Raw genomic sequence first — 25,903 nt, 5'->3', positions numbered from 1 at the left:
AAGCAAAGTATGGTATATAAATTTGGGCTCAAGATTAGACAAACGTTATGAAAGGACTAGAAATCAAGTAGACATAATTTCCCATGTGGCTTTTAATTGACTGTAAAGAAAACTCAAGAAGAAAATTTATAATAGTTGAAATCAGTTGTAACTTCCCATATTAACTTTTCTTTTATAATTAGTTTGACATTATCTTAAAATCTAAGTACTTTCATATCATATCAAACATTTTAGCAGATAACACTAACTTGAATCAGTTACTCTTAGTTTCTTTACCTACATTCATTGTATTCATATAATAATAATAATAATAATAATAAATGTGTTAGGCATCATTCTGCTGTAAAGGTGTTTCAATCAAAATTTGTGTGAAATTACAAAAGGAAAGTAAGCTTTTACCTTGTAGGTTGAGTTCTGTTGACTATTATAATAAGTAATTGCCTATTATAATAAGGTGATTCTGTGCAGAGTTCTGTATTTGCTGTAATTCTAAATTTTTATTTACATTGTCAGAGAAGCTGACAGGTAAGAGGTAAGTTTCATGAGTTACACTTAGACCTAAAGACCTTGAACTTTACTGAATTTTTTTAGTAGCAATGAATCACAGCCCTTCATCACCTGAGTCCTTTTCCCATAACCAGAACACTGCTGCTGACTGTGTAGATTTCCATAAAGGTACAACCAAGAGCAATTATTAATCTCCTTCTACAAACAGTAACTCTAGAATTAAAATGTTGACTTTCAAGAGAATGTATGTGAGGCCAGAGACCTACTAGGTGACCCGATGATAGTGTACCACTCCAAACCAAAAATTTCACAGTAGGAAAAATGTGGCAGATTCCTAGAATAGAAAGTTGGAAGACATCAAATCCAGCATGTTTTTTTCTTCTGTTGATAAACTTACAGATTTCTTCTGTAAGAAAAATTCTGAAGAAAGGAATTACCTTATTTTCATAGTCAATGTGTAACTGATTATGTTTTTCTGCCTCTTCTGTTAGTTTTGGAATGACCTTCAATCTTGACTTCTGTTTATCCTTCTCTTTACAATGAATGCTATCAGAACAGTCAGTTACTTTTATGTTTATGGTGCATGGCACAAAGAAGGTCATGAAGAAATCTTTTTGTTGGAACAAAGAAAAGAAATAAATTATCTTACTGGATTTTGCAAGCTTAAAAATAGTTTTGGAGTCAAACTTTCTGCATTAAGATTTTATTTATTTTTATAATGTTGGTGAATAAAAAAAATTACTTCCTCCCACTGAACATTAATTCCCTTAATTATAATACTGGGGTATAATTTGACCAATCTAAAAACACTGTTGTAAAGATTAAATGAGATAATACAAATAAAGTTGATAATATAATAAGTAGGTATTATATAGTGTTCTGACTGTAAATAGCTTTATACCATTTAACTTTCATTATTTTAAAGGGATGTCATCAATCTATTAAAGAATCTAATGGAATCCCCTCATCATCCCCTCATCATTCCATAGCTTTAGCAAGCTCTTAAAACTATCTAAGCACAATTCACAATAGCTAAATTGTGGAACCAACCCAGATGCCCTTCAGTAGATGAATGGGTAGGGAAATTTTGGAATATATGCACAATGGAATATTACTCAGCAATAAAAGGGAATAAAATCATGGTATTTTCTGGTAAATGAATGGAGTTGGAGAATATAATGTTAAGTGAAGTAAGCCAATCCCTAAAAACCAAAGGCCAAGTATTTTCTTTGATACAGGATACTGACTCATAGTGGTGATGGGTGGGGAGCATGGGAGGAATGGAGGAACTTTAGATAAGGCAAAGCAGAAGAAGAGGACGGGAGCGGGTGGGTATGGGGGTAGGAAAGTCTCTGGAATGAGTTAGACATCATTACCCTAAGTTCATTTGTGAAGACATGAATGGTGTGAAAATACTTTGTGTACAATCAGAGACTTGAAAAATTGTGCTCTATATGTGTAATATGAAATGAATTGCATTTGCCATCATATATAACAAATTAGAAAAAAATAAATAATTCATTAAAAGAAAAACTACCTGTGTGCTCCATATCAAAAGTCACTCACTGACACTAGTCACATTTTTCCCCACTTACATATCATGATCCATTAGTGAAATGAAATCTACTTATTTCATAGGGACTGACTTTATTTGTGGGGGGGGGGATGACTTGCCAAGGATTGAATTCAGGAGTACTGGACCACTGAGCCTCATCCTCAGCCCATTTTTGTACTTTATTTAGAGACAGGGTCTCGCTGAGTTGCTTAGCACCTTGCTGTTGCTGAGGCTGTGTTTGAACTCAAGATTCTCCCGTCTCAGCCTCTGGAGCTGCTGGGATTATAGGTCTGTGCCAAGACACCCAGCCCCATTATATTTTTAACTAATATGAACAAAAGGAATGGAGTGGAGTAGAGTGCAGTGAAGTGGAATAATAGAATAGAAGAATAGAGTCTATGTTTTGCATTTAGTGGGATAAATAAAGGTAAACATTTTGTGAAACTTCCTTAAGATGTATGTGCATAGTATGCTTATACCCCTATATATGTATGTTAGGTTCAAATATATCTTGATGATCAAGATGGCTCACACAGAGCAACCTGTAGATTTCTATGCCTTATCATTTTCATCACCCTTGCTGTTCTTAGTTTCACCTTTTTTGCTTTATTTCCCAACATCTAAGCACAACAGATACATTTGCAATACAATTGATTACAGAGACCACACTCATTTAAAAAACAGATTAAACCAACCAAGTGATCACATTATCAAGTGATCACAAGAATTGTATGCTAGCTTCACTGATAACACAAAAGGTCATGTTCAGAAGGCAAGATACATCAAATTTTGAGTGTTCCACATAGATGACCTATATTTCAAAGTTTCTTAGAATATGACCCGGGAGCATGTTATACACAAAGCAGGAAAATGAAGGTGCACTCTTCTAGATGATGTCAGAAATTGTTCTAAGTCAAACTTTTTATCAGAGCATGATGCCTTACAGTAATATTATGATGAATAAATATTCCATATTTTTGTAATTAAGATGCTTTAAGCCAATTTATCCACTTTCTTAACTTGAAACTAGAATCAGAACATGAATCAAATATGTCAAGTGGTTTTCTTACATCACAGAATTCCACAACTATATATACAATGTTTTTGTTCGAATGATATAGAGTAAAGACTGTTCACAAAAAAAAAAAAAAAAAAAAAAAACGAAAATGCCTGCAGATGCTGCAGATAATGGAGACATCTTTGAAATTCTCCATTCCAAGGACCATTAATCTAATTTTCTTCTTCTTCTTTTTGAATTCATATCTCTTCAAAAAGGATAGTTTCTCATTGAGTCTCTGAAATGCAGTGTAGCTGTTCTCCCTCATTGTTAGTTTCTTGCTTATTTAACTTTTCCAAGAATTAATCTAAATAACATTGAGTTTACTTTTTAAGACTTGTATTGTTTCACAAGAAAAAGACATAAAATTATTTGAGGGAAAAATGCAAGCATTTCTTGTTTTATACCTGGTGCATTTTTACTCTGTTTGCCACAATAGTGATTTAATTTACACTGAACAAACACAACTCTCTCCAATACAGTTTCATTTAATGCAGCTTAATTTGTATTTGGCAACATTGTACTATATTTAAGATAGACACATTAGTTAAAAGAGCACATAAACAAAGAATTTCTTTTTGATATTCTATGAACTCAACATTAGAGATTTTAGGAAGATTTGCCAGAGGAATTCCAGAAGTTATAAGTCATTATTTATTTAATTGCTCTTCCAGGGAATGTTTGGAACTTTTCATGAACCTATATCTCATGTAGATGCTTGCCTTAAATGTTGATTGAATGAAGAATTAAATAGTCAATGTGTTAGAAATTATACACATAACTAAACTTTTAACTTTAGCAATTCCTGGTCTGTTGACTAAAGATATGTGAATGTTCTTTGAGGCACAACATCTTTAATAAGTTTTAGAATATATTTGTTTTTGAAGATTGTAACTTCATATATATTATGTGAAGAGTTGAAATAAAGCAACTAACTATTCAAGCCGGATTAAGAGTACCAGGATACATATCATTGGTGTAATAAAAGATGCTTTGTGCATGCAAATTTAGGAAATAGAATTTACAGGCATAAAATAGAATTTGTAACAATGGCAACAGAAGCCAAACAACCAGAATATAGTCACATGATGTGGTTTCTTAAAGAGCATTAGCTCAGCAGTCAGGAAGTCTTCATTTTATTTTTCTTATTGTCATGACTATTCTTAGTTTGTTATCTTTTGTAAACTGAACATCTAATTTTAAATGTGTGAAACAAATACAAAAGCAACATTTTTGTTTTGGAAATAAAATACTAAAGTGGTTGCTTTAGTCACAAAGTTCATATTCAGGCAATTATGACTACTCTTTTAATGTCTGTAATAATATTTTTTTTCAATAGCATAATTTTTTTTGGTTCCCTCAAATGGTGACATTCTTGAGTAATTTTATAAGTACAGAAATTATAAAAAAAGTAAATGTTCTCCAAGAATGTTTAAAACTTTAAGAGTTTTTCATTTAAATGCTGCCATTCATTCTCTCATAAAAACTGGACAGAATTCTAACTGCAAGTTAAAAGAAAGAAGGATGGACAGACTCAGTCATTTTCATTTATAATCCTTTATATCCAGTCCCAGAATATAATTTGGAGTCCAAAATAAACAGTGAGGGCAGGGACCACATTTATCTTTCACTGATCAAGTTACCAGGCCCCAATAAGATTTCAGTTAATATAGTTTGAGTAAGTGAAAGAACAAAACTAAATCCAAGAAAATGAAACATGATAAAAACCATTTGTGCTTTTAACATAGAAGAGCAAAGGCTTCCTACCAAGCATTTTTCTCTTGAAATTTCCTATAACAAAATAGTATAAATTTCTTTGGAAATCTAAGCAATTTTTTATTAATGTATTGTCCATGAATTTAGAAAAGCTTGTGATTTTCAGAATTAGGCTGATTTTCTCCACCAATAAGAAGAGGAGGAATTGGTACAGTAAGTTATAATGACTTGATCCAAAAATATTGGATGACACCAGGCAAGTAAAGGTCCTCACATGCAAAAGAGTGCAGGTCCTGAGCAAACCCACACTCAGACAAACAGAACAGTTATTTTTCATGTACTCAGAAGATGTCTGTGGTTTTTAATTAATGGAAGCACAAATGAAAGGCTATGGGGTGGGATGGCCAAGTTTTGCAGAACACTCTGGAGATGATGCACCTGCCTATACTATTTAGCTGAGGGACGCCCAAATTTGGGTTGACACATTTTGAAGTCTGTGATAAACGTTTGCAAAATTAAACAATATTGACAGTGAAATGAGCTTTTTATTAAAGTATTTTTTCAACTTTAAAAATCTCATTTTAAACAAAAGTTTTAAGTAGAATATTATTGAATAGTAAATTTTGCTGTTTCCAAGCTCAAATAATTTTAAATTTTAGATAATTGGTAACAGAAACACATACTGAGATTGCATTAAAAAGAAGAAAATAGAAAACATTGCAAGTGCAAGAAGAAAACATTAGATTAAAGGAACAAATTTCAGTGTCTCTATTTACAACTGCCATTGATTGATGAAGACAGAGAGTTTAGGAGTACTTTGAATGGGGTTCCTTCCTCTTTTATTCATCCTTTGAAAGAATCCAGCTACCCTTGATACTTCTGTGAAAAATGGCATTCAATTATACCAAAGAAAAAAGAAAAGAAAAAAAATGAAAGGATGCCTTTTTTTATAAAAGAATGAAAATAGCCTTTGTTCTCAAAGGCTCTTTTTTTTTCATTAATTTATTCGGACCTAATCAAGTTATGATGGAAATTCTTACAATTTATTGTATAAGTTGTGCACAAATGCAAGAAAAAAAGCAAAACAACACTTACTCCAAAATAAACTCACTCTACTTAGGCAAATTGTTATTATCAAGTTATATTGAATTTTAAACAATAACTGATGTGCCTGAATTCATTTTTAAAAGAGCTAAACATATGTTAAACTTTTCTATGAGTATGATTTAATTATTAAGAGATCTACTTCAAAGTTCAGAGATGCATGAAAACTAATATATTTACTTTCATAGAAGTCTTTTTAAGAGAGGGAGCTTGATACTTCTTCAAAATAGTTAAGCCAGATTTCCTATGAAAGTGGTGAATTGAAGTTTTTACCCCAGGATTGATTATTTACTGTAGGATTATTATGCAATTAAATTAATTTATCATGTAAAAGTATTAAGTATAAATTCACAGAATTTCTCTTGGTAAGTAAATAAGCAAATAAAAATACATAAAACATACCCCAAATCACCAGTGTATTGGGGGACTAAAGCAGAATCATGATATATTTGAGCTAATGTCATTACCATATTCTCTCAGGCTTTAAAATAACAATTTTCCTTACACATTTACCATGCATTCACACACATATACACACACAATAGGTGCATACACTCACATAAATACACATGCATAGACTTTAACCCTTTTGCTTTACATTTAGACATTTATAGCTAAAACAAACCACTGTGTGCCATATATGACTAAATAAAACTTTAAAAACTCTCCTTTGGGGAATTGTTATTTTTTTATATCATTGAAAAATTTATTTACTGCCTCCAATCAATTCTGTAGGAGAATCAAATGAGTATAAAGTAGTTTTGAAGATTTAAAAGACTGCAAACAAGTTTGGAAGAAACACTGCATCCTGAATAGGAAAGATAACATATATGTAATAATGAAAATGATACACTTAGGCAAGGGAATTTAGAAAAAGTTGTAACAAAGGAGAAAATAGACATTTAAACTCTAAGCTGGACCCTAGCATTTAGATTTTTTTTTCAAAGTTACTCATATGTTGAATAAGGATAATAGTAACTACCTCCATGGATATTGTGGAGATGATTAGGCATGTTAAATGACTAGCTCTGGAACAAGTATATTTATTAGAATTAGCAAATAAATGTTCATTATTATTAATGGTACTTGATGACATTAATAGTTATAATCATACTTGGTTGTAATCTTCTTCCCCAGCAACCCCCTCACACTGAAGCTTACTTTACACTTCTCTCATGATCCTTTTCATCTGTCAGATTATTAATATTCTGCTACTAGTTGTTGAACTGTGTGGGGCCAAGTATTATGATGAGCTGATGTGTGCATCCTACAAAGCAAGGTCTCTCCAACTACAATCTGGTTACCATAATTTTATTCTGTATTATTTTCATTAAATTTATTTTAACTGATACATAAAAAATGAAAATTACACAGATTTTGGAGGCTATCATGTAATGTTTCTGTATATGTAAATATAACTTACTAATTTATCTACTTAACATACTGGGGATTGAACCCCAGAGGCACACTAACACTGAACTACATCCCTACCATCTATTCCCCCCACTTTTTTTGAGACAGTCTCACTAACTTTTTGAGGCTGGTCTTGAATTTAGGATCCTCCTGCCTCAGCCTTCTGAGCAGCAAGGATTAAAGTTGTGTGTCATTGCACTCAGCTACATGTAAATACTCTCAATAGTTCTGGACGGAGTTCCAAGGTTTTGCACTTTAACAATGATTCTGGTTCCTCTCATCATGCTTATAGTACAAAGGTGCTACCGTACTTACCACATTGCAAGATAGTCAACTAAACAATATGTTAAAAAATATTTTTTAAAAAAGGCCTCCTCCACTTTTTCTTGAGGCAATTTGTGCTAAAATCATCACATATATCTTTAGGCCCCAAAGCACAAAAGAATGTGTCTCCAGGATAATTATAAATAAGGCTCCAGGGCAATGTGACCCATAGAATGACATTGAAATGATCCACTGCTAAGCAACTTGGGTTGAGCTGGGCTTGGCTGAGGAGGTTTTTTACTGCAGACATTCCAGGTGCTCTGATATGCTGAGACACCTGTAGGTCTCAGGAGGATGGGGCAGGGCAGGCAGGCTGGGCTGAGGAACCTAGTGTTTCTCCACCTGTCTAACCTTAGGGCCTCCTGGAGCTGCTGGCCAACTAACCTTCCCTGAAGAAATTTAAGGAAAGGTCTCTCTGGGCCTTGCTTCATCTGCCTCCAGCAGCTGCAGAAGCACCACACACCTGAGCAGCTGTGTCCCCAGTCCTTGGCCACAGTGCTGGTCTAGTCTGTTTTAAAGTTGCTGTCCATCACAGCAGTCCAATCAACATTCATACCTTGGATTCATATACAATTTTAAAAACTAAACCGTTAAGAATGTCTGTCAGCCCTTCGAGTGTTTAAACATGGAAGTCTTGTATATAGGCATGTAGCTGGGGTGGCAGTGAGGAGGTGGCCAGTGGGTTCCAGGAGGCAGAGGTTTAGGTAGCCTCAGAGACCAACTCATTGAAGCCTGTGGGTTCCCCTGTCACTCCACACGGAGTGGTGACTGAGGAGGAAGACAGTGACTGACAGTAGGGGCCGGGTGCAAGGTTCCAGTGCGCCCTGACAAGGAGAACCTGGCTGGCTGGCTGGACGGCAGCTGCCTCCTCACAAGCCTCCTAGCCTCCCTTGGCTGCAGGAGGCTGGCTGTGCCGCCTCCCCCGTGCTCCTCTCCAGGTCTGATCTTGTCTTGGTGTTTGCTCACGCCCTGGAGGCTGGTGATAAGTGAGGAGAGCTGCTTGGGGCTCACCTTCCTCTGCTGCCTCCCAGAGATGGCCTCGGCATAGGCAGTGGGGGCGGTCAAAACTTGCAGCAGCAGGAGGAAAGTCGGGATTGCTAGTGGGTCCTCTTGGCAGAGGGATCCTGCACCCAGGAGCATGCAACAAGGAGCTCTGCCCAGCAGCTGCTGCCTGGAGCTTGCCGGTTATTGCCCTCAGTGAGGCTGGGGTGCCTGCCTCCCTTCCTGCGCCACTTACTGCGGGGGTTGTGGGGGGACTTGTGTCCCTTCAGGAGTCTGTCCCGCTGGCTCAGGGCCACTCTCTCTGTGCTGGTTGCAGGCATATGTGTACTTGAACAAGGGAGAGAAGATGCTGAACATTCTCAGGCAGAAAAAGTCCTGGAGAAGGACTTTTGAGTCTGCCACATTTTACAGTCTCAAAGGCCAGGTAAGAAGCCACTGGAGGCATGACTCAGTGGTCATTGGCAGAAGTCACCCTTGAGCTTCCCAAGTCCTCCTGCCACCCACACCAGAGTCCCGCCTGAGCCCCAAGCCCCCAGCCCTCACTGCCGCTTACCACACAAGCTCGCTGTCCAGGGCCGACAGCTCAGTGAACCCTTTCAACAACCTCTAGGAATGGACATGAGCTCATGATACACGAGCAAGACGCCAAATGCTAACCCTAGGCTGCAGCTTCCTTCATGCAGTTATCCAGCCAGCAGTTACAGTTTACACCCCCCACGCACCCTACCCCACAGGAGGTTTGTTTCCGGGCCACAGAGAAGCTGTGTTGTAAGCGTCCCGCCGTCTGTGGCTGGAACTTTCAGGCCCACACAGACTCCTGGCTTCTCCTCTTCCCTCTGGCTAGCTCCAGGTCTGTTTTAACATGTGCCAGATGGTGCTTGCCAAGAAGATGTTGAGGAAGGCGCTGAAGCTCTTCAACCACGTGTTCCCCTACAACATGATCTCCCTGTTCCTCCAAACCCACGTGGAGAAGAACAGACACTTCCACTACCTGAACCACCAAGGCTCGGACAGCTCCCCTCCAGGGTAAGGGGGAGCTGGGGGACCACAAGGCAGACCCCACATCATGCAGGTCAGCCCCCAAGCCCCGGCCTCTAGGGGGCGCCAGGACCCCTGTTTAGCTCTGACTAGTGGGAGGAAGAGAGTCTAGGAGGGGCTCCTAGACCAGGACTGGGTCCCATAGCACCTCACAGGCAGTTTTTGCAGAGGGAGTTCAGATGACAAAAGTATGAGGGTCCCTCTGCAGAGCAAGCTCCAATGGCCTCCTTTGCTGTAACCTCTCACCACCAGGCCACACTGTTGTAACCATCACCAGCCAGCCCAGAATCTCACTCTCAAGCCCACTTCCATTCAGTACTGAGGCTCTGGGCATTGTCCCAACCCAGGGACATCTGCCAAAGAGCAAACTACTGCCTGTCCAGGTAGCCCGATGAGGACACGGGGTGCCATGGTCAAATTGTACTGGTAAGATTTGTGCTTTCGCTCCCTCTAAAACTGGAACAAGACAGGGCTGCCCTCCTTCACCACTTCTACTCAACAGAGTCCTGGAAACTCTAGCCAGAGCAATTAGGCAGGAGAGAGAAATTAAAGGGATGGGGATAGGAAAAGAACTAAAACTATCCCTGTTTGCTGAAGACATAATTCTTCATGTCTCCACTAGAAAACTTCTAGAACTCATAAATGAATTCAGCAAAGCAGCAGCATACAAAATTAACACCCATAAATCAATGACATTCCTATACATCAGTAATGAATAAACTGAAAGAGAAATTAAGAAAACTATCCCATTCAAAATAGCCTCAAAAATACATTTGGGAATCAATCTAATAAAAGAAACATAAGACCTCCACAATGAAAACTACAGAACTCTAAAGAAAGAAATTGAAGAAAATCTTATAAGATGGAAAGATCTCCATGTTCTTGGATAGGTAGAGGAAATATTGTCAAAATGACCATACTACCAAAAGTGCTATACAGATTTAATGTAATTCCTATTAAGGTTCTAATTACATTCTTCACAGAAATAGAAAACGTACTCGTGAAATTCATTTGGAAAAATAAGAGGCCCAGAATAGCCAATACAATCAGCAAGAAAAGTGAAGCAGGAGGCATCACAATAGCAGACATTAAATTATACTATAGAGCTACAGTAACAAAAACAGCATGGCACCCAAACAGACATGAAGACCCATGGAACAGGAATAGAAGACACAGAAACACACCCACATAAACACAGTTATTCATACTAGGCAAAGGCACCATAAACATGCATTGGAGAAAAGATAACCTCTTCAACAAATGATGCTGGGAAAACTAGAAATTCATACATAATAAAATGAAGTTAGACCCCTATCTCTCACCCTGCACAAAACTCAAAGTGGATCAAGGACCTAGGAACTGGAACAGAGACCCTGTGTGTACTAGAAGAAAATGTAGGCCCAACTTTCCATCATGTCTGTTTAGGAACCAAATCCCTCAATAAGACTCCTAAAGCACAAGAAGTGAAATCAAGAATCAATAAATGGGATGGTATCAAACTAAAGAGCTTCTTCACAACAAAGGAAACAGTCAAAAACATAAAGAGAGAGCCTTCAGAATGGGAGAAAAACCTTTGCCACCTACACCTCAACTAGAGCATTAATCTCTAGGATATATGAAGAACTCAAAAAACTTAACACCAAAACAAAACAAAACAAAACAAAACAAAAATAACACAATCAATTATTGGGCTAAGGAACTAATAGACAATTCACAGATGAATAAATAGGATTGGTCAACAAATATATGAAAAAAATGTTCAAAATCACCAGCAATTAGAGAAATGCAAATTAAAACTACTCTGAGATTTCCATATGACTCATGTCAGAATGGCAATTATCAAGAATAACAATAAATATCATGAGTAACAATAAATATCAGTGAGAATGTGGGGAAAAAGTTTCATTCATATATTGGTGGTGGGACTGCAAATTGGTGCAACCACTCTGGAAACTAGTTTGGCAATTCCTCAGAAAACCTGGAATGAAACCACCATTTGACCCAAATATCCCACTCCTTGGCATATACTGAAAGGACTTAAAATTAGCATACTATAGTGACTTGGCCATACCAATGCCTCAATTCACAATAGCCAAGCTATAGAGCCAACCTTGGTGTCCTTCAGCAGATGAATGGATAAAGAAAATGTACACAATTTTAGCCACAAAGAATGAAATTATGGCATTTGATGATAAATGGATGAAACTAGAAACGATTATGCTAAGTAAAATAAGCCAATCCCAAACAACCAAAAGCCAAAAAGTGTTCTCTCTGATATGCAGATAGTGACTTGCAATGGGGGTGGGGGTGGGTGGAGAACCCAATTGGACAGGGAGGAGAAGGGGAGGGAGGGGTAATGGGAATGAGAAAGACAGTGGAATGAATGGGACATCACTTCTCCATGTTCATACATGAATACAGAACATGTTCAACCACAAGAATGGGAAGTTATACTCCATGTATGTATGATATGAGAAAATAAACTCCACAGTCATAACTAAAAAGAACAAATTTTATAAAAAAGAAAACTATAAATAATTCTGAACACAGTCCACAGAAAGCAAAATGCACTATAATTTTAAAGTCTTCTTTAAAGTAAAAGATTTGTGCATTTCAGTGGGTGGAAATTTTGCATTATAAAACATGATAATGGGGGAGAGAGAGAGTGGGTGGAAAGGTAGGTGAGGCAAGAAGGATGACCATTGCAGAAGCTGGGTATTGAGTGCACTTAGCTCATTATACTCTTGTTGCCAAGTACAGGTCTGACAACTTCCATAATAATAAGAGTGTCCAGCGTCTCCCACCTGTTGGCAGTTCATACAAGGAGGCTGTCACTGGGTGGTGGCCTGGAGAGCCTACAGAGGACTTCTCTTTCATTTTGAGAGAGACCCTAGCGCTATTCTTATACCTTCTGCCTAAGATGCAGCATGGCCAGTTTTCTCCAGCTCTTTTAATCTCACCAAGAGCTGCCTTCCCAGCTTCCAGAGTGGCCCTTAGATGTGGGGTTCCCTGGGTGGCAATGAGATGAGCCAGCTCCTTTACAGAGGTGGAGGTGGGCTCCTGGAGGCAGAGGGGAGGGCAGGAGCTTAACAGGAATCTCTGAGAGGCCTCAGGGCAGAGGTGGGCAGCTGTGCTTGAGTCTCTGATGACAGTGTGTGTGACATGATCTACTCAGAGCATAGGCATTCTAACAAAACTGAAACGTACTGGGATCCTGTATTTTCGTTGGCTAAACTTAATGACCCTAGTTGGCCACCATGTTTAATAAAAGGAATAAGAAATACCTGCACAAGGAGAAAAAATAGAGAAGCGTTGGGAAGAAGGAGCTGCGGTTGCTGTTGCCTTGCCACACCCACCAGGCGACAAGGCAGGCAGGACCCTGGGTCCCGGCCTCGGCTCCTCATTACTGATGAGTTCCCCGCGTTAGCGGTAGAGGGATCCTGCCCTGTCGTCCGTCCCTGTCTAAAGGAAAGGACCCAGATTCTCCCGTCTCTACCCCGCATCTCTACCCCTCCTTCCCGTTCTCGTAGACGGTGAGACCCATGGGTGCTGCAGCCTTGGCCCTCTGTGTCCCACTGCTGGACCGAGGGTGTCCCGAGTGTCCTTGACTCCGTGGAGCAGAGCTCTGGCTCCCGGCCGCGGGGTGCGGTGGAGGCAATAGCCGGGGAGACTGCATGGCTGGTCCAGAGCTGGGGTCCGTCGTTCCTTCCTCAGCTAGAAGGGTGGTCATTCCAGAACCAAAAGTGATGAACGACGTGCATGTCCCTTATCCAGCGAGCGCCCACCCAGACCGGGCTGCCCACGGCCCCGCGGGAGCTGCTCAAAGCCCCGGCCTCACCCCCTTGCCCATGCCCTGCGCCCTCCGCTTCACAGGAAGAGCAGGCTGGCCCAGCTTTACCGGCAGACCGCCTGCTTCTCCCTTCTGTGGCGGATCTACAGCTCCAATTACTTTTTCCACTGCAAGTTCTACGGCCACCTGGCGGCTGTGATGCAGGTGAACTCCGCACTGGAGACGCAGAACGACTTCCAGGTAGGGTGCTTTCCTAGCGGCTCTCAATCGCTGGAGAGGAGACTCCAAGTCAGGAGGGGGTTGGAGAAGCTCTGGCCCAGAGTGCCCCGCCTTTCTCCAACTTCACACTCTTAGAAATGATCAAGGATCCCAAGTGGCTTTTCTCTATGAGTTGTATCTGTTGATATTATCATAAAACAAAAATTGCAACAATTCAAAAATACTTTAAAAGTAATAAACACATTACATATTAACATTCTTCTTTTTCCTTTCTTTTGGTACCAGGGATTGAACCCAGGGACACTCTACCACTGAGCCACAAACCAGCCCATTTTATTTTTTTATTTTGAGAGGGATGTCACTAAGTTGTTTACAGTCTCTTAAGTTGCTAAGGCTGGCTTTGAACTTGGGGTCCTCCTGCCTCAGCCTCCTGAGCTGCTGGGATTTCAGGTGCACCACTGCACCTGGCAACATTTTTATTTTTTAAAAGAATTCTGTTTCCCCAAACAAACAAAATACAACGACATTGTATTAAAATTTGGCAAATAGCTTAATGTCTGGATTCACAGAAGATACTAGATTCTGACACTTGCTTCAGCCTTTACTCTGGTGCAGCTTCACACAGGTTACCTCTGGAAACGTGCACATTATACCCAGAGAATGAGGGCAAAAGGGAGAAGCTTAACAGGTTATTCTCTTTTAAAAGACATTTTCAGGCTTTCTGTTGTGCAATCATTTACTTACATTTGCTATTGCTTTTATGTTTCACAAAAATTAAACATTTTGCCTTTTGTTTAAGGGATGTAGACAAGAGGGGCCATGGCGCTTGCCTCGGATGCCCCAGCAAATAGGTGGTAGAAACTCAGTTTGATTTCTGGAAACCCATGGCTTTGGCCGGTGACCAGCTTTATTCCCAGGCTTGATAACCCGTGCTTCACTGACAGGTGCCCGGTGATGTGCCTGGGCTTGGGTCTGGGGACCACCTTAGGCTTTCCCCTCTCCCCTGCCCTGATGCCATTTCAGATCATTAATGCTTTCCTGGACTATTCACTCTACCCCCAGCTGGCTGGCTGCCAGGGCATGTGGTTCAAGTATGAGTTGATGGTCATGAAGCACATCGTGAACCTCCCGCTGAAGGGCGAGGGCATTGAGATCGTGGCCCTTGTGGCTGGTCGACTGGCCCACATCAAATACATAATGGGCCACCTGGACCTGGCCATCATGTTAGGTAAGGGCTGGTGGGTGACAAGGGAAATGAAGACACAAATAATGCCCCCCCACACCAGAATTGTTTTCTTCCCAGGCTCTCAAGCCCATAAGCTGTGGTCTCTGCTTCGGAATCCCAACAAACACTATCTGGTCCTCCGCAGACTTTGTAAATTGCTCTTCCTGAAAAGCAGGTATTTATCTTGAAGCTTATTTATTTTCCCAAGTCAGTCATATTGCTGAATGTTCAGGGCTCATTTTTATCCTGTTCCATAGGACAGGACAGGGAGTCCAGTTCCCAGTAAGATGGGACAGCTGGTGGCCTTCTTTTGCCTTTGGATACCTCTGTTTAACAGAATTCATTCATAAGCATCATCTCTAATTTGGTTGATCTGGCCATGAGACTGATCAACCCTATTTTGGAATCAGGACTCCAAGCCCTGACAGTTGGCAGGAAAGGGAAATGTCTCATAGGAAGGAAAATGCCCAGACAATAGCAACCAGGACTGAAGGCCAGTTTGGCCTGACTATGGTCACCCTGGACTCAAGATCTATGAAAAACAGGCTGGGGCTGAGGCTCAGTGGTAGAGCACTCACCTAGCGTGTGTAAGGCCTGGGTTTGACCGTCAGCACCACAGAAAGATAAATAAATAGGGCTGGGCCTATAGTCACTTGGTAGAGTGCTTGCCTTGCATGCACAAGGCCCTGGGTCGGATCCCCAGCACCCCCAAATAAATAAATAAATAAATAAATAAATAAATAAATAAAATAATAAATAAAGAAAGAAAGTTATTGTGACCATCTATAAATAAAAAATGTATATTTGAAAAAGAAGAATCTATGATAAAACAGATTGGAAAACAAAACAAAACAGATGGCAATTTGAGTTTAAGGTTTGTTTGGTTTTGTTTTACTGTGCAGGACCAGGACTAGACCAGGGCTCACTTCTCCCTATCCACCACTTGGTGATCCTACTGCCTTCTCTGTTTCACAGATACAAGCAGTTGATACAGGTGCTGGGGTGGCTGTGGGACCTTTCTGTGGCGGAAGAGCACACCTTCAGAAAGGCATTTTTCTATTTTGTCTGCTTGGACATCATGCTCTATTCTGGTAAGTGCAGCTCTGGAATTGAAGAGAAGGTGGGTGTGGCCCCTGTGCTGTGTGGTGAGGCAGCCCCAGGGCTGAGGCCTTGAGACTTCAAGTTTTCAGGCTGCATGGATATGACGGGGATGGAGAGGTTTGTGGCTGTGCTGATGAGCAGTCTGGCAGGTGGCAGGATTGTTGAGGAACAGCAAGAAGGAGAATCCCATCTGGAGGAAGCCTTGGCCTAAGCTGTCAGTTACACTCTCAGCTCAGTTTACCCTGGAGCTGACAGGCCTGTCTGGCCATGCACCCTGTGCTGGGAGGGCTTCATGTTTACTAGGGTATTCTTAGAGACTTTGTGCTTTAGATTAAAGGACTGGGTTGCTAATGATGAGAGTGGCAGGCACCAACAGCTGTTGGTGAACCTGACGACCTTGAATTGACTGCAAGTGGACAACCCTCGGTGCACAGTTCACCAGCAGGATCAGCGGGGGGCTGTTCTCCACACATGCATTTTAGAAAGGGCTGCACATATTGCTGCCAGTCCAGAAGCCTGGCTGGGATGGTTGGGGAGAGGCCACACTAAGGTCCTCTTTGTGCTTAGGCCAGGAAATCTTGGTTTAGACTCTGCTCTTGCCTGGTCTGTGCTATGGAATTGCGTTGTGAACCTATAACATTCCGTGATAGCAGGGACTCAGCAACACAGTGGGTGTAGAACTGTTGTTCTTTAAGTCCACGGGACCCTCTAGCTCATAGCAATCAGAAAGAACTGTCTCCACAGTGGGCTCTGAGGCCAGCAGGACGTGCACCCCCTCCTACCCGCCACACTCTCCTGCTGCTTTCTCTTTTAGGCTTTATCTATAGAACATGTGTGGAGTTCATATGCCAAAATGAAAACAACAGAATTCTCAAGTTCCAGAGTGGAATTCGCCTGGGACTTTACTCCTGTGTTGCTATCTGGTAAGTGTCTTGGATGTCACTAAGTTTTTAAGGGGAAACGTCTCCTGGAAGAGCTCCAGGGAGTATTTCCAGAAGAAAGCAAAAGCCTGTGTAGCTTATACCTGAGTTGTCTGGAGGGTGTCACAGAGTATTCACCCGGAGACAGGGAGGGGTTGTCTAGTTCATAACCTCAACCAAGGACAGGGAAGTGGCAGTCTCAGGTGTACTGCAGTGAGCAGTTGCTACACACACTTCGCCAGAGAAACCAGAAAGGGCATGGCCCAACAGCCTCTGTGTCCCTGGTTCTTGTCTGTGGATTCAACTGAATCCAGACAGAGACCTGGATTGGGAGATAGTGGTGGGATTGCATCTGTACTAAACATGTACATTTTCTTATCATTTTCCCCTAAACAATACAGTAAAACAATATTTACATGCATCACACTGGGTTAGGTCTCCTAAGTCCTCTGGAGGTGACTTTAAGTCTCTGGGACAGGGTGCATACGTTATGTGCAAATCCTGGCCATTTGCTGTAAGGTACTTGAGCATCCACAGGTCCTGTGTGTGGGGAGAGGAGTCTTGGAACCAGGCCCCCAAGGGGAACGAGGGGCGGCCACACTGCTCCTGAGGAGGGTGGAGCCTCCAAACCAGTCATGAGTGGTGCTTGCCCACCTGAACCCACCCATATCAGAGCAGACAGAAACCACATTGAAGAAGCTGGGACTGCAGGATATGGCCGCAGGACTCCGTGCACCTTCAGCAGCGGGCAGTCCTGGGACCTGCAGGCCTCTTCCCCCTGTGCAGAGAAGATGCACACCATGCCCAGGCCTGCTGCCCTGGCTCTCAAGACAAAGAACAGAGACAGGGACCTCATTCTTTCCCCAGACCACCAGCCAACTGCAGCACTTCTCACTGGAGGAGTGAGGAAGCAGGCATAACCTGGGGCTTCACCTGTGGAGGCCCTCATGTGGAAGGAGACGGGAGGAAACAAGACTCTCTGGTAGCCCACTCCCCATGACCCTAGGCTCAGTCCCATCAGCTTGCTAAGCCTTTGACCAAGCAAGCCTCCAGTGATGGCCACACCTGTGCCTGATGAACAGCAAGCCTCCAAGATGGGTCACAGCCAAACGTTCCTTAAATTCCACAGCCACCCCTCAGCTCAAAGTCCTTCCAGTCTATTTCCCACCCACCTTCAACTACATGCAGCCACATTGTCCACTAGAGGTCTTGAGATGAGAGTCAGTGAAAATATGGAGACATTCTTATATAAAATGTCACAAATCAGAGCAGCTTCAAATTTAAATTGAAACGCCTTCTTATTATAAAATTACTTGGAAGAATTCAAAATCTCCAAATTAATTGCCCTTGCCAATTAATGTTCAAGGTCAAATTCACTTGCCATGTGGGTTGAAGTTCAATAATAGTCCAAATGTCATTCTATTTTTTTTCTGTTTTGATTGGAGAGTTTTTCAACAGTTGTGTCCTAGGCCAATGCGTCTCACATTTAGTGGGCATAAGAGTCACCTGGAAAAGGTGAACATGGTTGTACACACCTATGCCAACCTCAGCAACATGTCAAAATGCTGCCTCAAAAAAAAAATCACCTGGCCCCACCTGTCTATTTAGTAGAATCTGGGGACCTGAGAATTCATATTTAAAAGGGGAACCAAGGTGGAACTGAGTTCACCAGTCTGCTTACACCACTCAGGAGTGCTGGCCCCTGCATCTCTCTTTGGAAAAACTGGAGCAGTTTCTTCAAGCCCAGAATTTATAGTCTGATATGTCTCATTTTTTTTTTGACTCTAAAGAAAGATGGTGGCTAACATTACCTGGGTCCTCCTAAGGATCTGATTCATTTCAAACCATCAGTGTATTCCGTGTTCTCGGGGCTTCATGGCCCACAGCCTCCTGTGTTTTCAGGCAGTAGGCCCCCAGAGCCCCAGGGCTGGAAACTGCAATCAGAAGCAGTGGACAGGATGTGAGCTCCCTGTCCCCAGGGGTGGCTCTTATTGTCTTACTTCCCTGTGGTGTGCAGGTATGCCAGACTTCAGGATTGGGATGAATTCCACACGTTTTCCAGCAGAGCCAAACGCCTGGTGTCAAGGAGAACCCCCACAGTTCTTTACTATGGAGGAATTGTCAGGTACCTGGAGGGGCAAGTTCTCTATCTGCAGAAGCAAATTGAACAACAGCTGGAGAATGCCCAGGACCGTGGGGTGGAGCTGCTCAAGGTGAGGCCAGGGGCCCTGTCCCTCCTCCACTCATGGCTGCCTACTTTCTGGGCCAACCAATTTCTGACTGCAGAATTTACATTAGACATTTATTTATAATAGATATTTTTGAAGGCAATCCTCCTAAACACCAGAAAGAAGAAAGTATGAGCTGCTTGTATCCCTACTATTCAGCGATGATTGCTTTTATGCACTGAGATATCACCTTTCATGTTCTCTCTGATGTGTGTGCATACACGTTTCCATTTGTTGTGATTTGCTATTAAACATATTATGAATAATTTCCTGTCATTAAATTAAAACAAAGCATAGTGTTTATCTAATATTATTATTATATTATTATATTGTATAACCCAATTATTCTTGAATAAACTTTTCTACAATATTTTATTGCTATTGTTCTGATAAGCAACCTGGTAGATAAGTCTTTGAACATGACAATTTCAAAAATTCAACTGATATGTATTAAGAACTAAACTAAGTACCAGAATAAAAGCATGAGCAAATTAAGCTGGGTGTGGAGGCATATGCATGTAATCCCAGCAATTTAGGAGACTGAGGCAGGAGAATTGCAAGTTTGAGGCCAGCCTTAGCAACTTAGCAAGACACTGTCTTAAAAAAATAAAAACGAAAATTTCAAAGGACTGGGCATATACTTCAGTGGTAGAGCACTTGCCTAGTGTGTTCAAGGTCCTGAGTTTAACTCCCCAGTATGGGGGTGGGAAGCAAAGTAGATCTGGGTTACCACCCAGGGAGGACAAGCCCCTCAGGGAATAAAGGGTTAAACTGTGGTGTTAGCATTTACCTTGTTCTCATAAAAACTGAGCACTGATGTGTTTTGTATTGTTGTGTGACAAATTTAATAGCTGGAACCAGCACCCAGGGCTGAGGCTTTATTTAGCTCCGTGGTTGAGCAGGGAGCTTGGGCTTGGTGTGTGCGAGCCTCGATTCAATCCCCAGCACCCTAAACAAAACAAATCAAAAGCACCCGCTTCCTGTTTGACAGTTAGGCAGGCTGGAAGTCTGGAAGGGCCTGGCTGTGATCTCTGCTGAAGGTCTTACGAGGCTAGAACTGAGGTAGGGGCCTAGCTGCATTCTCATCTGTAGAAACCAAGAGTCTGTTTCCAAGTCTTTCAGGCCATGAAGACACAGGCCCACTTTAGACAGGCTGAATGATAAAACCTGAACAAGGCAGGTGGGCCCAAAGAGCAGCGCAGCTCACTGAGCTCTGAACATTGTCACTCCTGCTTTATGAGAAGAGAGCTTGGGGCTGGGGACATAGCTCAGTTGGTGGAGTGCTTGGCTTGTGTGCACAACCCTGGGTTCAAAAAAAAAGAGAGTAGAGAGTGAGTGATACATGGCCCAGGGGAGGGCTCATTACCACTCCTCCCCCCACAAACCTCAGGGTCTCTTCCCAGCTTACCAAGTCACTGCCTCCGAACAGGTGGATGTTCAGACTTTGCCCACTTGAAGGTGACATGACACGGAACAGGAGTCTGTAGCTCAGATCTGTGCAACATGTGCTGGCTCTTGGGATAGGAAAATTGCTTGGTTATATAAAGCATTACTTTAAAAATGTCACTAGAGATAGTGAATGTCTCTTACTTAAGAAGATACTCAGGAGAAATCTGAGATATACTTAACTCCAGGTCATTTAGAAAAAAATATTCTTGGCCATCTTACACTGGATTTAATTTATTCCATTCCAAGTTTCTCTTTTCCCCAAATGTCAGGTGCATCACCTGACACATGAGTCAACTATCATTCTCACTTTTAGAGATGAATTGAGTACTGATGAAAGTGCCCCTCACTTGTGGTCAACCTGATCAATATGTGAGAACCCAGACAGAAAAATGAGCAGGTGATTAAGTGAAGGTCCATCAATAGTAAAGTGATAAAACCCATTCTTACAAAAGACAGGCAAGGCCAAAAACAAGCAGATGGTGCTGGGATCACAACAAAGGCCTAAAACACTAAGAAGACGGTGGCTTTTGGATTCAGGAAGGGAGTGGGGATGGAAGCCCGAGGCAAGGACGAGGTACAGTGCTGGGTGGAGGCTCAGACCCTGGGGGGCAGAGTCTGGATCCTGGAGAGCAGACCTTCTTTTTTTTTTAAAGAGAAGAGAGAGAGAGAGAGAGAGAGAGAGAGAGAGAGAGAGAGAGAGAGAGAGAGAGAGAGAATTTTTTAATATTTATTTTTTAGTTATTGGCGGACACAACATCTTTGTACGTGGTGCTGAGAATCGAACCCGGGCTGCATGCATGCCAGGCGAGCTTGCTACCACTTGAGCCACATCCCCTTTATTCAGAGGTGGTGGCAGCCCAGCTCCAGCCCCACTGAGTCCTGGCCAATTCCATTTAGCCAACTCCCTGGGCCATTTCGATAGGCTATTATTTTTGATGCAGGCCAGACAAAGAAGGCACATTGTCCACAGGTTGCATGAGTGGGTCTACCTAACAGGCCCTGTGTGTGACCTTGAGTGCCTCTGCTGAATCAAGGTGTTCATGACCTTGGCAGCATACTACAAGCAGCCTGCTGGAGGCTTTGACAGAGGAGCCTACCTACAGCCATTTGGGGTCTGGCCTACACAGACACATTCTGCTCTCCCACAGTCCTGGACATTCTGTTCTGTGTTTCTTTTTTTTTTTTTAAGAGAGAGAGAGAGAGAATTTTTTAAATGTTTATTTTAGTTCTCGGCAGACACAACATCTTTGTATATGGTGCTGAGGATCGAACCCGGGCCACACGCATGCCAGGCGAGCACGCTACTGCTTGAGCCACATCCCCAGCCCCTAATTGCTCAGTCTTTATTCTCTTTTCTGTTTTGGAGGTTTCTATTGGAATCCCTGCAAACTCAGAGGTTCTCTCCTCAGCTGTTCCTAGTCTACCAATGAACCCATCAAAGGCATTCTGCATTTATTTTCTTTTTTATTAATCTCTAGCACTTGTTTTGGGTTCTTTCTCAGGATTTCCATCTCTGTTTTTCCTGCCATCTATTTTATCCATTAGAGTTCATATTAATCATTGTTGCTTCAAATTCCTTGACTGACAATTCTAATATCCCTCTTTCTCTTCAAATTGGTTTCCTTCTCCGTATAATGTTTTCTTGATAGCTGGACATGATATACAAGGTACAAGGAAGCAGTGTAAAAGGTCTTTAGTGGTGTGGTATAAGGTGTCTGGGAGGGGAGGTGTCCTGTGGCCTCATGACTAGGCTCAATCTTTAGAGAGCCTGCTTAGCTGGACCCTGAGCCTCACAAGTGCAGTGCAGTTGCCTCTCCGAGGGAAGACAGGAGTGCGGCCATCGGCCACTGCTCTGGTGAACCCCCTGGGGATGAGACTGCTTAGGTAGGTCTTTCTGAGAGCACTGGTATATTTCAAAATGATCCCTTTTTGCCTTTCCCTGCTGGAAGCATAAGGGAATCTCCCCCCCCCCCGCCCCCATATTTGCTGCAAGAACCTGGTCAATCTCCTTGAGTGAAACTCTCAACATGTAAGTTTTTCAAATTTATTTATTGTCCCTTTTTTTGGCGGTGGTCAAATGCACACAACACAAAGCCACCCACTCCAAGTGTGCAGTTCAGCAATGCTATTGAACACCATCTCTTCTATCTTTCTCCATAACTCTACATCTTGCAGAGCTGGAACTCTGCCCGCTAAGTGCACAGTGGTTGAGCATTTCCAGTTTCTTACGTCCTCTATTTCCTCACTGATCTCTTCTGGCTCTTCTCCCTTCTGTCCAGAGTGGAGTCCTACAATCTCCCACTCTTCCTCTAGGTTGTCTCCACCTCGGTTCTGCCAATTCTTGCTTTGTGATTTTGATGGTTTGCATAGACCTCCTTTTGCTGTGTGGAACCTCTTTTATCTATCTATCTATCTATCTATCTATCTATCTATCGTTTATTTTTGGAACATCTTTTTAATGACCAAACTCCTTTTTTGTCTCCTATAACTGGTTTTGATTTAAACTCTGTGTATCTGATATTACAGATTTGCATATAACAGTGTGGTAGCTCTGATGGATATAAGATTCTTTCTCCTCCTCAGCATTTGCTTTTTTTTTGCTTTTATTTTTCATTGTTCTGGGCTGTCTCTATGCCCTGGATCAGCAGGAAGGCCCACTGAAGCTCTTCTTTGGTCTTTCTGAGCCTATGCCTTTCCTTGGGTGTGCATAGTCACTTTCTAATTTTCTGCATACAGGCAGGTGCTTTGGAATGCTCAATCAAGAGAGAGAGAAGAATGAAGAGAGGGGAGGTTCACCAGCCCTTCAGTGCCCTGGGTGTCCCTGCAGCCAGAGGAGGGCTTGTAACGATGGCAGGAGATGCACTGCCTGCCAGCTGCTTGCCTCTGGGACTGTCCCTCTGTGTCAAAAGCAGCAATCAGCGGTCAGAGTGCAGATCCCAGGTATCTGGGGCAGGGTCCTTTTTGTCCATCTTGGATTCAGCAAGTTGTATGTAGGTCACTCAGGAACATGTCACAGCTGCTTGCCGTGGGGCTGGTGCAGGAAACAGGCAGCTGCTACTGTGCTAAGTGCTGAAGTTGGCCAAAATTTGCTTCAACTCACCATCCAACCCAGACCCGTGCAAAGCTTCCAAGGACCCCGGAGTTCTGAAAGAGTTGAGTCCTGCAGATTGCCAGGTGGCTGCTGTCTGAGTGGGAGAAAGACCCTGGTGCTTCCCGCTCCACTTCTTCTACCTGGAGTTTTTAACCCCCAGATGGCCCCTGATGAGTCTCTGAACTCATCCGGTGCAGTGCAGGTCCCTTACCCTGGTACTGTTTCCACAGCAGCTTGCCCTGGAGGCCCTGTGTACGCCTGTCTGTCTGCAGTCTTGGGGGTGGCTGTCTGTCCTGTGTCTCGCCTTTCCTACAGATCTGAGAAGAGCTGGGCAGGATTTGGTCTGTTCAGATCTCAACTAGTTTACCACGTGGTGATTTCCAAGCTCCTTACGTGCAGAACTAGCCAACTTTCCTTCTAAATTTTCAATCATTCACTTGTACTGCTTTGATAATCAGAGTAAGATGTTTTGTTTTCAAAGTAGTCACAGATCGTGGATGTTGCTCAAGGGTAGAGCACTTGCCTAGCACAAGTGAGGCCATAGGTTCAATCTCTAGTACTACCAAAAGAAAAAAAACTAGTTTCAGAAAAGTATTGGCAGGCCACTGTGGTCTGGGGTGGGCCCTGGCTGCCCCTCTACCTCATGTTACCATTCTATCTACCATACTTAGTAGGTACATCTCTGTAACACAGTTTCTCCCTTGATTGCTCATATATTTAAAATGTTCCCAAACCATCTGTGAGGGAAATGACTTTGTGGTCAGTGAGCTGTTTCAGACTCTGGTTGTACCATTCTGTTGTTTTCCTTTAGAACCTGGAGAGTCTTGTGGCTCAGAACACTACTGGCCCAGTCTTCTACCCAGGACTCTACTACCTGATGGCCTATGTCTGCATTCTGATGGGAGATGGGCAGAACTGAGACCTGTTCCTGAACAAAGCCTTGAGGCTCTCAGAAACACAGGGAAACATGCTGGAGAAATGCTGGCTGAACATGAGCAAGGCGTGGACCCCCGCTGGTGGGCTGCAGGGGGCTGCTCTCAGGAAGCCCCACAGGACAGCTTCCCAGTCAGGCTCTCCCCAGCATGGGAGGCCCCCGTCTTGATCCACTCACTCGGGCTGCTGAGACAACACTGCAGCCTGCATCGCTTAAAACAATAGGAATTTACTGCTCATAGTCTGGGAGCTGCAGGTCCAAGATCAAGGTGCCCGATCTGGTGTCTGCCAGGCTTGTTCTTCACCGATGGCGCCATTGGCTGCATCCTCACATGGTAGCTGTGCAGGGAGGGGTGGGGACCCTCAGTGACAGACCCTGCGGTGCGGGGGGGAGATGGGGGCGGCCGCCCGCCTCCCTGACGACGAGGATGACAAGGAGCAACCGCCGCCGCCGCCGCACACCGGCAGCCACTGGGGACGGCGGGCAGGGAGCCTCCCGGTGAGGAAGGGGGGGCTGAGGCCTCTCGCCACCCCGCCCCCGCCCCCTCCTGTGCCTCACCCAGCCCCAGCGCCGGCCTAGGCACGCGCGCCCCCGGCCCGGCGCACCCCAGCCGCGGCCCCCACACCCCCAGGCCGTCCCCGCACGGCCCCTGGCCCCGGGTCGCGGCTTGGCGCGGGAGGCAGCATGGTGGAGAAGCGCTTCCCGCTGCAGAGGGATGGCGTGTACCGCTGGTTCTTGGAGCTGCCGTCGCCGCAGAGCGTGGAGTTCCTGTGCGGCCTGCTGGACCTGTGCATCCCGCTGGAGCTGCGCTTCCTCGGCTCATGCCTCGAGGACCTGGCGCGCAAAGACTAGCACTCCCTGCGCGTCTCGGAGATCAAGGCCACCAACCCGGCAGACCTGGGCAGCCTTACCAACCTGACGGACTAGTTGGTGCGCAGCAAGCTGCTAGTGTCTCTAGCGCTGTTGGGCGAAAAGCACCGAGGAGCTTGATGAGTCGACATAGATCAGTATCAGACACACTCGCGCACCAAGCTGTGGTCCTGAAGCTGCACACTGTCCCCAACGCCAGTCGAGGCCTCTCCTTTGTTAGTGCCTCCAGCATTTTATAGGCTGCTTTCTCTCATTTGCTCATCCAAGTAAGCACCACACGCGAGCACTGAGTAGTGTTGGACGTCAAGATACAAAGGCAACAGAGGTAGACCTCTGCCTACTCTGAGGGCCACAGGAAAG

At 43.4% G+C, this 25,903-nt stretch overlaps 1 protein-coding gene across 1 annotated transcript; it reads left to right on the top strand.

Moving 5' to 3' along the window:
* The first annotated feature begins 8,814 nt into the window (after positions 1-8,814).
* On the top strand, positions 8,815-24,841 carry LOC143389651 (adenylate cyclase type 10-like). Its single transcript, XM_077108361.1, is given in 10 exon segments — positions 8,815-8,856; positions 8,995-9,102; positions 9,529-9,704; positions 13,590-13,746; positions 14,749-14,953; positions 15,029-15,125; positions 15,926-16,041; positions 16,866-16,974; positions 18,989-19,184; positions 24,551-24,841. Coding segments are annotated over 10 exon segments (1,497 nt in total).
* The last annotated feature ends 1,062 nt before the right edge of the window (positions 24,842-25,903 follow it).

This window comes from Callospermophilus lateralis, unplaced genomic scaffold (genome assembly GCF_048772815.1).
Source record: "Callospermophilus lateralis isolate mCalLat2 unplaced genomic scaffold, mCalLat2.hap1 Scaffold_63, whole genome shotgun sequence".
NCBI lineage: Eukaryota > Metazoa > Chordata > Mammalia > Rodentia > Sciuridae > Callospermophilus > Callospermophilus lateralis.
This window is presented reverse-complemented; position numbering and strand designations above follow the sequence as displayed.